Below are 12,069 nucleotides of genomic sequence, written 5' to 3'. Positions count from 1 at the left end.
ACTTCAAACACACACACACAGAGCATATATAATAATCTGGAGATCAAAGAAAACATAATATACAAATTCCTGTGTACCACAGGCCCATGGTTCTCCTAGTGAAGGCGCTAGGACCCATGGTGTGAGACAGGGTTTCTTTTCTATAATCACAACCATTTCTGTCTTCTAGATCCTATAGATCTTTTGTCTTTGGCATCTCACTCCAGAAGGGCCACACCTGGGCTTGAAACTGACTTTGATTTTCTATATTCTTTGTGAAGCTTAATTTGGAATGGATACATAATCCAGTGCGCTGATTTTTCTCTCCTGTATATTCCCTGCTTATCTATGCATCAAATATCACAAATACCTTAGCTATGTTCTCGGGTGCATCAATATGGGAGCTTTTCCTCATAGCCCAGCTGTGTGTTGGTGTCATGGGGAACTCCCTGCTCTTCGTGCTCCATCTGTATACATTTTTATTCCAAAGTCATCTGAAAAATCCCATCAATGCCATCTTCATGCACCTGACTGTGGTCAACATCTTGAACCTCACCTTCACAATGTTGCCAGACATCATGGCATACTTCAGATTTGAGCGATTTCTGGACGATGTGGGCTGCAAGGCAGTGGTGTACCTCTACAGAGTCACCCGGGGACTGTCCATCTGTACCACCTCACTCCTCAGTGTGTTTCAGGCCATCACAATCAGCTCCAACTGTGCCCACTGGGTGTGGCTTAAATCTAAGTCTTCAGTGTGGATTTTCTCTTCTTTCCTCTTCTTCTATATCATCAATATGGTCATCTATTTCCCAATCACTGAGAGTCTGAGAGCCAAAAGCAATTTCACACTTGTAGGTTCTGGGTTTTCCAATGCATATTGTCAGACTCCGCGGATAGAAAACAATAGATCATGGTATTTCATCTCTATCTTATTATTTCGAGATCTTGTGTTTGTAATCCTCATGATCACCACCAGCCTCTATATGGTGACCCTCCTGTACCGACACCATAAGACAGCCCGGCACCTCCACAGTCCCAGGCTTGCTTCCCAGTCAGCACCTGAGAACAAAGCCATCCACACCATCTTACTGTTAGTCAGCTGTTTCGTGTTCTTTTATTGCTTCAACAACATCGCAAACTTTTATTCCTTTCACACAGCAGTGAAAATACCAACACTGGATGTGATCATTTGTATTGTATCATCATGCTACCCAACCGTGTGTCCTTTTTTCCTAATGAAGAATAATAAAATTCTTTCCAAATGTAAACTCTCCCTCTCGTTGATAGGAAGTACCGGTTGTCATAAAGCATTCAACGGCTGATTGGACAGCCAAACTTTTCTTCAAAGCAGTTAAATTCCTAGTAATATATCTAGAGAAGAAATTGTGTATATTGAACACATGAAGTGTTGTTCCAGTTCAGAGATACTGTAATTCTTAAATGCTGAGGTACTTGTGTGTGTGTGTGTGTGTGTGTGTGTGTTTGCACAGAACTGTTCTGTTGCTTAGTTGTTTAACAGATTATTAGTGGGACAAATGAAATACATTATCTGTACACTATTAAAATTAAAAGCATTTCTGTTTTGATAAGACATGGGATAGACAATCTATTTCTTCCTCGTGTTCCCTTCCTACTAAAAGTGCTGTTTGTTATATGGAATTTTATTAGATCACTCTAAGAATGCTGGTTTTCCATTGACAGAGCAGCATCTAGCCACCGAAGAAACAGCATGTGGCCAAAGTACACAGCCAGAGCCAGGCACAGGTGGCTCATGCCCATAATCCTAGCTAGTCAGAAGGCATCTTGGTTCTCAGGTACCCTGGGAAGAAAAGATAGTGAGACCCTTACTTCAACTAATCACAGGAAAAGCCAGAATAGTTCTATGCCTCAAGTGGTAGAATGCTAGCCTTGAGCAAAAGAAGCCCAGGGACAGTGCCCAGGCCCTGAGTTCAAGCCCCAGGTCTGGCAAAAAAGAAAAAATGGAGCTTGCAGCAAATGACAAAGAAAATTGTAGCCATTACCAAAGCAGGAGGCAACCAATGACAATCAGGATGCAGTCAACGCAGAGATGTGTATACACCATGACACATATTCTTCCATCTTGTGATAGCCATGACTCTACTCTGTGACAAGCAGTGTGGCAAAGGCACAATGGAGATTAGTGTTCTGATTTAGACTGATAGTGTTTTGTCCTCGATTTTATTTTGGACCTTAATATTTATTGTCTGTATGTGTTGAGCCAATTTGCATCCTTGGAATAAAATCAGCCTTATTATCATGTGTGATATTTCTAGTATATTATCACATGTACTTCTGAGACTTTGGGATGAGTATCTCAACTACATTTCTTTACCATTTTCTAGTTTGCTTGACAAGAATAGTGTCCTTATCATGTTTTGTTAGCAGGGAAATTCTGCTTGAATCAGCTGAGTTCCCACATGTTTCTTCTCTGTTACCAAAATTGTTGGAGGAGCCTTTTCGAATGTTTTAGGGTTTCTTTTTTTTTTTTTTTTGTCGGTCATGTGGCCTGAACTCTGGGCCTGAGCACTGTCCCTCAGCTCTTCAGCTCAAGGCTAGCACCCTATCATTTGAGCCAAATCGCTACTTCCAGCTTTTTCTGCTTATGTGGTGCTGAGGAATCTAGCCCAGGGCCTCATGCATGCAAGGCAAGCACTCTACCACTGAGCCACCTTCCCAGGCCCCGTTTTAGGGTTTTGTATTGTTTATTTTTTGTTTTCTTTGTTGCTGTTGTTTAGTTGTTTTGTTCTTGTACTGGTCCTAGGGCTTGAACTGAGGACCAAGGCTGCGTGCCTGAGCTTTCTTTGATCAATGCTGGCAATCTCCCACTTGAGCCACAGCTCCACCTGTGGCTTTTTTCTGATTAACTGCAGATAAGAGACTCACAACAGAGTTTCTGCCCAGTCTAGCTTTGAACTGTGATCCTCACATCACAGGTTCTGAGAAGCTATCATAACAGTGTGAAGCTGGCACCCAGCTTCAATAAGTTTTGGATATATAATAGAACATATGAACAAGGAGGACAAGAACTACTTACAACCAAGTTGTGGTGTGCAAGGAGATTGAAGTCATAGTAGTCTCTCCAAAATGGAGGACAAAGTGTGAACAAAGCCAGCAGTGGTACTCATTAGACAATGTGTGGAACTGAACTATGCAACTTGTGGTTGGGAATGGGAGAAAAAAACTGAACTGTTCTCATTAACTGTAATGTGAAACATGAACCCCTCTGCACATCATCTACAACATAACAATTTCAGTCGGGAGCCACTAGTGGCTCATGCCTATAATCCTAGCTACTCAGGAGATGAGATCCGAGGATCCCAGTACAAAGCCAGCCCGTGCAGAAAGTTCGTAAGCCTCTTATCTGGAATTAACCACTGGAAAACTGGCAGTGTCACTGTGGCTCAAGTGCTTACCTTAAGCTGAAAAACTCAGGGACAGCAACCAGGCCCAGAGTTCAATCCCCATGAGCAACAAAAAAGATAAAATAAAATAAATATACTCATTTAAAAAATAAAATGAAAAGACAGTCTTCTCTAAAATAAAAACCCTCAGTACTGAAGGTGGTTAGGACTTGCAGAAAGAACAAATACTAGCGCCCTCAAATACAAAGAGGAGCAACTCTACAAATACCTTATGACAAATGGAGAAGAAAGATGACATTGGTCAATTATCTCACTCTTATAGTACTTTGTGGGAAGGCAACTCCTCTGTCCAACTACTTAAACATCAAAAATAAAACCAAAAATAAAACAAATATACACATCAGAAATAGAGAAACTAAAGAAATAAAGTCTGAGATTAAACCCTGACATTAACTACACCCCTCCAAAATATTTTTAAAAGAGGATAGAAGTAGCATGATTGTATCGATACATGCACAAAAAGACTTTGACAGAATTCAACATCACTTCATTTAAAAAAAAAAAGCTTTGAAGGCATTGGGAAGAGAGTGGGTCATGCCTCACCATCACAAAGCTTAGGCATGATAAATCTACAGTTGAAACTGTCCTTAATGGGGAAATTGAAAGCAAGTCTGCATAAGGAAGAAAGGTGAGGGAAATCAGCGATCTCCACTCTCTGATGTTATGAGTTTGGACATGATCCTTCTGCTTCTAGTTCATGGATGAGTTTGATGAGTACCACTGCTAGTTCAACTTGAAAAGTATTACAAAATCAGCCATGAATCCCCTGATTCCTGGGATTTTCCTTGTTTGGACTGTCAATGTCATTGGGTGTTATGGGCCTATTCAAATTGTTTTAATCTTCGTGGTGGAGGTCAAGCAGTTTGCATACATTTCTACTGGATTTTGCATCTTGTTAGAATGTAGGTTTTGAAAAGAGTCCTTCATTATCTTTTGGATTTCTTGGTGGTTTTTTGCAATGTTTGCATTGGCATCTCTGATTTTGTTCATTTGAGTCTCTTCTTTTCTTCATTAATTTAGGTAGTCATTTGTAAATTTTATTGTTTTTTTCCTAAAAGAGCAACTTATTGTTTTGTTGATTTTATATAAACTGTATTTTTTTTGTCTCTAGTTACTTTATCCCCTATTCCTTACTACTCTCTCCATCTGGTTGTTTGAGGTTTGGTGTACATCTATTTTCCTAGTAGCTTTACTCACACTGTTTGTCTTATCTATATGTATACAATTACACTAAGAACTTTCCTTTCCATACTGCTTTTGCTGCACCCAGAGGGTCTCGTTTGAAGTGTTATATTTTTCAGTGAATTCCCACCTATTGTTCAATAATGTGTTATTCAGTCACTGTATGTTTGAGTGTTTCAGTAGTGTTCTGTTGTTTAGGAGCAGTTTAATTGTGATCAGATAAGATACCAAGAGTTATTTCCATCCTTTTGTTTTTGCTCAGGCTGACTTTGTGTCCTAGAATATGGTTAATTTTGGAAAATGTTCCATGTGCTGCCGAAAAGAATGTGAGTTGTGTGCTTGTTGGGTAAAATACTTTCTAGAGGGCTTCTATGTCCATTTGAGTAATGGAGTTATTTAATTCAGAAGCTTTTTTGCTGTTTTTTGTTTAGTTGACCTATCTTTTGATGAAAGTGGGGTGTTAAAATCTCCCACTATTATTGTGTTGGGGTCTATGAGGTTCTGTGAGCCTAAGAGTATTTGTTTAATGTCTTTATGTCTTCCATGGTTTGGTGCACAAATATTATCCACTATGATTTCCTCTTTGTGTATCATGTACTTTGTTAAGATGTGATGGTCTTATTTGTCTCTTTGTACTGATTTTAATGAGGAATATATTTTTATCAGATGACAATGTGGCCACTCTGCCCTTCTTGCAAGATGTATTTGCATGATGAATTTTGTACATCTTATAGCTCTGAATTATTTTTCCTGGTGCGATGAATTTCTGTTGTTATAGTTGTTTTGTATTTTTTCCCAATATACTGCTTACATCTTTAGGTTGGGGAGTTTACCCATTGATGTTGAATGTCACTATGGAGAACTATGTCATTGTTCCTGCCATCTTGTTATTTTCCTTTCATGTGCTTTTTTCCTCTTTGGTAGTTACTAAACTTCTAATGATCTTTATTCAAGTTTATATATTGAATTCTTGTATTTATTCATAGTGTTGTGATTTTATATAATGCTGTGTTTACTTTGTTTTCTCTTTTCTAATTGTAGACTTTCCTTTATTATGCCTTGTAGTTCTGATGTAATTCTGTGGATTCTTTTTGTTGTTTGTCGTGGAAGGTTTGAGTTTCACCATCCATTGTGATTTTCAGCCAGGCTGGTTACACTAGTTTGGGTTGCCAATTCTTCTCATTTGTGGGTTGAATTATACCACTCCAGGCTCTCTCTGCATTCCGTTGGTATGGAGAAATCTGCAGTCATTCTCATCTTTTTTCTGTTGTAATAAAGTTTCTTCTTTAGTTTGATGCATTTAAAAATGGTTTCTTGTTTTAGAACTTCAGTGTTTTCACTTTGATGTGTCTAGTGGTATTTCTTCTGTCACCCTGTCTGGTATGGATTCTACATATCTCTACCAGGTGGATGAGATTCCACGTTGAGTTAGGGAAAATTTCTGTTCTTATTTTGTTAAATGGCTTATCAATGTGTGTCCAGAGCTTTGGACAGGAGAAAACCTTGTAGCACAGCCTGTGCATTAGAATCCTGACTCCCGTGCTGTGGGATACAGGAGCCCTACACAGCTGGCCCACCAGATTCCAAGCTCTGCAGAGCCAAGGCCCCAGCAGGGAAGTCAAAGAGTGCTCTGGGTTCCACTCAGTATGTCCCCAGGGCTGTGAGAACTAACTTTTAATAACCAGCAACATCCTGAAGTTTACTTTCTTATGAGTTTGTCTTGGAAAAAACACACATCTTGAAGTTGTAATTCTGTTCTCTAAGTAATCAACAGGCTGAGAACACTCCGAGAGAACTACAGGAATGGCATGAACGGGAGTGGGAGGAAGCTAAGCAAAGAGTAATACAGGAATTGAGAGAGCAGGATGAGAATACACAAAGATCACTAAAGGCATTCATGGGAACCATTAACAAAGGGCTGAAGGAAGTCAGGGAGAACACGAAGGGAATGCTGAATGGAACCCAACAGAAGGAATGGGAGTCCAAGGAAACCATAACCAATCAACTAAGTGATTTGAGAATAAACACTGAACACCAAATTAAGGAAGTAAAGAAGTTCATACAAGATCTAAAACAAAGCTTCAACAAAGAATTTGAAACCATCAAAGCTGACCAATTAGAAGGAAAAGAAATAAAAAACAAAGTAGAAAGCCTTGACAGCAGGTTAGACCATGCAGAAGATCGAATCTCAGGGATTGAAGACAGCCTAGATATTATAGAGAAAGAACATACAACAATCCAAGACAAATCCAAGAAATATGAGAGATATATCCAACACTTGGAAGACACAATAAGAAGGCCTAATCTAAGGATAATGGGTGTAGAGGAGCAGCTAGAAACAGAAGTTAATGGTCTAGGAAATTTGTTTAACAGGATCCTAGCAGAGAACTTCCCAAACATACAAAAAGATAGGCCTATTCAGATACAAGAAGCTTTTAGAACTCCAAATAGACCAGACCAGAATAGGACATCCCACCATCACATTATAATCCACACAGGATCAATTCAGACCAAGGAAAAGATCCTTAAAGCTGTCAAGGAGAAAAGGTTAATCACCTATAAAGGGAAACCAATTAGAATCACCTCAGATTTCTCAGCAGAGACAATCAAAGCAAGAAGAGCCTGGAATGATGTATGCCATGCCCTAAAAACAAACAACTATCAACCAAGAATACTGTACCCAGCTAAAACTGAAGGCCAAATAAAAACCTTCCATAGCAAAGAAAAATTGAAACAATACATCTCCACCAAACCAGCCCTCCAAAAGACTCTTAAAGATGTCCTACACATAGAAAACCAACAAGACCACAATAAAGGCCAAGAAACTGCACCCAAACTGAGAATCCAAGAACCATAGGAAGAACCCAATTTTCGCAGCCCCCAAGAAGGTGGATAGCATGGCAGGAACTCCCAAATACCTCTCAGTCCTATCTCTTAACATTAACGGACTTAACTCTCCAATTAAGGGACATAGACTGTCTAGTTGGATTAAAAAACAAGGTCCTTCTATCTGCTGCCTTCAGGAGTCACATCTTGCCCATAAAAACAAACACATTTTCAATGTTAAAGGCTGGAACAAAATCTACCAAGGAAATGGCCCCCATAAACAGGCGGGAGTTGCAATGCTAATATCATATAAAATAGACTTCAAATTAAAATTTGTGAGAAGAGATAAAGAAGGTTGCTACATATTAATTAAGGGATCTCTCCTTCAGGATGATATTTCAATTCTAAATCTCATCCATTTCTGTCCTCTAAGATCTTCGGGAGCCCTTGGGATTCCATTTCAGAAGAGCCAACACTGAGCCTGAAACTGATTTTCATCTTCCTCCTATTCTTCCTAAGAACCATTTAGAATGGATCAATAATCTAATGCACTGATTTTTCATTCTGGTATCAAATGTTTGGCTGCTGTATGCATCAGACATCACAATGCCATTCACAATGCTCTCGGGTGAATCAATATGGGGGCTTTTCCTCATAGTCCAGCTGTGCATCGGTGTCATGGGGACTCCCTGCTCTCCATGCTCTATCTGTACATGTTTTGATTCCAACGTCATCTGAAGAAGCCCATTGATGCTATCTTCATGCACCTGACTGTGGTCAACATCCTGAACCTCATCTTCACAATGTTGCCAGACATCATGGCATCTTTCCAAGTTCATGGTTTTCTGGACGATGTGGGCTGCAAAGCCGTGGTGTACCTCTTCAGAGTCACCCGGGCGCTTTCCATCTGCACCACCTTGCTCCAGTGCGTGTGGCTTAAATCTAAGTCTTCAGTGTAGATTTTCCCTTCTTTCCTCTTCTTCTGGGTTGTCAATAACACTCATCTATGTCCTGGTCATTAAGGTTATGAAAGCCAAAAGCAATTTTACTCTTGCAGGTTCTGGATTTTCCAATGTATATTGTCATACTCAGCAGATAGAAGACAATAGATCATAGTATTTCATCTCTACTTATTTTGAGATCTTGTGTTTGTAATCCTCATGATCATTACCAGCCTCTATATGGTGACCCTCCTGTACCTACACAAGACAGCCTAGCACCTCCATAGTCCCAGGCTTGCCTCACAGCCAGCACCCAAAAACAAAGCCACCCACATCATCCTGCCGTTGGTCAGCTGTTTCATGTTCTTCTATTGCTCCAACAACATCATGGACTTTTATTACTTTTACACAGCAGTGAAAATTCCAACACTGGAAGTGATCATTTGTATTTTATCATCAGGCTATCTAGCCATGTCTCTTTTCTTCCCTACGAAGAATAATAAAATTCTTTCCAAATGTACACTCTCTCTTTCATTGATGGGAAGTACCAGTTGTCATAAAGCATTCAATGGCTAATTAGACAGCCAGATCTTTTGTTCAAAAGCAGTGAAGTTTTTAGTAATATACATGGGGAATAAAACTGTGTGTATAAACTATGTGTAATGAGCACTTGAATCTTATTCAACTTCAGACATGTTGTAATTCTTAAACATTGACGGAGTATGTTTTCTCAAACATTTTATATTTATATCCCCTGTTGTTGCTTTATTTGAGTTTGGTGCCATAGTATTGTATATACATTTATTTGAATTAGGGAAGCAAAGGGGAACAACAGAATGGTGAGATAAAGGACAAGGGCTGAGCCAATGCAACATCAATATACAGAAGACAATATGTTGGAAATGATCTGTACAAGTTTTGGGGGGTGAAGAGGTAGGAGGGAGGGGGATAGAAAGTAGGAGAAAAAGGAGGGAAAGTATAACAAGTTTGTCAAAAAATGTATTTATTGGTCTGGGAAGGTGGTAGAGCGCTTGCCTTGCATGTCTGAGGTCCTGGGTTCAATTCCCCAGCATCAAATAAACAAAGAGAAAAATAGCCGGAGGTGGCACTGTGGCTCAAGTGGTAGAGCTCTAGCCTTGAGCTGAAGAGCTGAGGGACAGCACCCAGGTCCAGAGTTCAGGCCCCATGACCAGACCCCTCCAAAAATGTATTTATTTCTTTACTGATGTGACTGTAATCCCTGTGTATATTCCTTTGAAAAAAAAATATATATTTTGGTGGTGGTGGGACCTGAACTCTGGGCCTGGGCGCTGTCCCTCAGCTCTTCAGCTCAAGGCTAGCGCACTACTACTTGAGCCACAGCGCCACTTTCTGCTTTTTCTGCTTATATGGTGCTGAGAAATCAAACTCTGGACCTCATGCATGCAAGGCAAGCACTCTACCACTAAGCCACCTTCCCAGTCCTTGACAATAATTTTTTTAATTTTTTTTTTAATTTTTGTCGTTTCATGGGGCTTGAACTCTGACCCTGGGTGCTGTCCCTCAGGTCTTCAGCTCAATGCGAGAACTCTTCCACTTGAGCCACAGTGCTACTTCTGGTTTTCTGGTGGTTAATTGGAGATTAGAGTCTCACAGCCTTTCCTGCCTGGGCTGGCTTTGAACCTTGATCCTCATATCTCAGCTTCCTGAGTAGCTAGGGTTACAGTTGTGAGCCACCAGTGCCCAGCTCAAAAAAAATTTTTTATATTGCTTAGTTGCTTAAACTATTATTGGTGGGGGGCTGGAAATGTGCTTTAGTGGTAGAGTACTTGCCTCACATTCAAGAAGCCCTGGGCTCAATTCCTCAAAATCACATACATAGAAAAAGCCAGAAGTGGTATAATGGCTCAAGTGATAGAGTGCTAGCCTGGAGTCAAAGAACTCATTAACAAGCCAGGCGTTGGTGGCTCATGCCTGTAATCCTTCGTATTCCGAAGGCTGAGATCTAAGTATCAAAGTTCAAATCCAGCCCAGGCAGGAAACTCCATGAGACTCATCTCCAATAAGCTACTCAGAAAATCATAAGTGGAGCCATGGCTCAAGTGGTAGAGTGCTTGCTGTGAGCTGAAGAGCTCAGGAACAATGTCCAGGCCCTGAGTTCAAGACCGAGAACTGCCCCTCCAAAAAAAGATTATTGGTGGGATAAAAGAAATACATATCCTGTACACTATTAAAATTAAAAATAATTTGTTTTTTAATAAAGACAGCAGCTAGGCAGTCTATTTCTACCTTTCTTTCCCTCCCTAATAACAGTGCTGTTGGTTATATGGAATTTTATTTGATGGCTCTATGAATTCTGGTGATCCAGTGACAAAGCAGCATCTAGCCAATGAGGAAGCAAGATGTAGCCAATGTCAAAGGATACAGCCAGAACCAGGCACAGGTGGCTCATGCCCATAATCCTAGCTAGTCAGAAGGCACCTCGGTTCTCAGGCACCCTGGGAAGAGAAGTTAGTGATACCCTTACTTCAACTAATCACAGGAAAAACCAGAAATAATTCTATGGCTCAAGTGGTAGAGTGCTAGCCTTGAGCAAAAAAGCCCAGGAACAGTGCCCAGGCCCTGAGTTCAAGCCCCAGGTCTGGCAAAAAAGAAAAAAGAGTGGAGCTTGCAGCCAATGACAAAGAAAATTGTAGCCATTACCAAAGCAGGAGGCAACCAATGACAATCAGGATGCAGTCAACGCAGAGATGTGTATACACCATGACACATATTCTTCCATCCTGTGATCTCCAGGACTCTACGGTTTGACAAGCAGTGTGGCAAAGGCACAATGCAGATCAGTGTCCTGATTTAGACAACAAAGGAAACCTTCCAAGATAGGGCCGTGGAGAGAGTAAGTCCCTGCAGGTCCTGTCGTCCATCACCACTGGACTTTCTGGAGAAGTGTCATGAGGAAAAGGGGTGCTGTTCAGTCTGGAGCCCACTGGAAATTGGGTATTTTATTCTATTCTATTTTTTGGTCACAGACCAGGACTGGAACTCAGTATCTGATGCTTTCGTTCATCATTTGATGCTCCACAAGTCCCCTATCCGTCCCCTGGACATTCAACCTAGTTTGAAGTCTACTCCCCCGGTTATACTTCCTGTTCACGGTCGCTATACACAGTTGGCTCTCCTGATAGTATGTATTAATCTTTGATTATTGTTTAGACCTTACTATTTACTGTTTGTGTGTGTTTAGCCAATTTGCATCTTTGGAGTGAAATCCATTTGATTATCATGTGTGATCTTTACATTTCCTTACGGTTTTCTATTTTACTAGTCAGTTACAGTGTTCGTACCATGCTTTGATAGCAGGGAAATTCTGTTTTCATCACCTGAGTTCTCAAGAGTCTCCTCTCTGTTATGAAATTGTTGCAGGAGCCTCTCCATTAAGAGTTTGAGGTTTTTTGTTTGAGTTTTCTTTGTCGTTGTGCTGGTCCTGGGGCTGGAAGACCAAGTTTGTGTGCCTGAGCTTTTGCACATGAACCCATATAATAATTTTTAACTTTATTATAAAGATGTTGTACAGCTGGGCGCTGGTGGCTCACGCCTGTAATCCTAGCTACTCAGGAGGCTGAGATCTGAGGATTGCGGTTCAAAGCCAGCCCGGGCAGGAGAGACCGTGAGACTCCTATTTCCAATAAACCACCAGAAAACCGGAAGTGGCGCTG

General features: G+C 40.6%; 1 protein-coding gene and 1 pseudogene across 1 annotated transcript; both read left to right on the top strand.

Moving 5' to 3' along the window:
* The first annotated feature begins 416 nt into the window (after positions 1–416).
* LOC106000931 (vomeronasal type-1 receptor 41-like) lies at positions 417–1,304 on the top strand. The gene has a single exon (XM_013036148.1). The coding sequence runs from the start codon at positions 417–419 to the stop codon at positions 1,302–1,304; it is 888 nt and encodes a 295-aa protein (XP_012891602.1).
* A 6,747-nt stretch (positions 1,305–8,051) lies between these two features.
* Positions 8,052–12,069, top strand: part of LOC106000930 — a 12,916-nt pseudogene continuing 8,898 nt past the window's right edge.

The sequence above is a fragment of the Dipodomys ordii genome, unplaced genomic scaffold (assembly GCF_000151885.1).
Source record: "Dipodomys ordii isolate 6190 unplaced genomic scaffold, Dord_2.0 Scaffold250, whole genome shotgun sequence".
Classification (NCBI taxonomy): Eukaryota; Metazoa; Chordata; class Mammalia; order Rodentia; family Heteromyidae; genus Dipodomys; species Dipodomys ordii.
The sequence above is the reverse complement of the archived record's forward strand: the minus strand, read 5'-3'. Positions and strand labels throughout refer to the sequence as shown.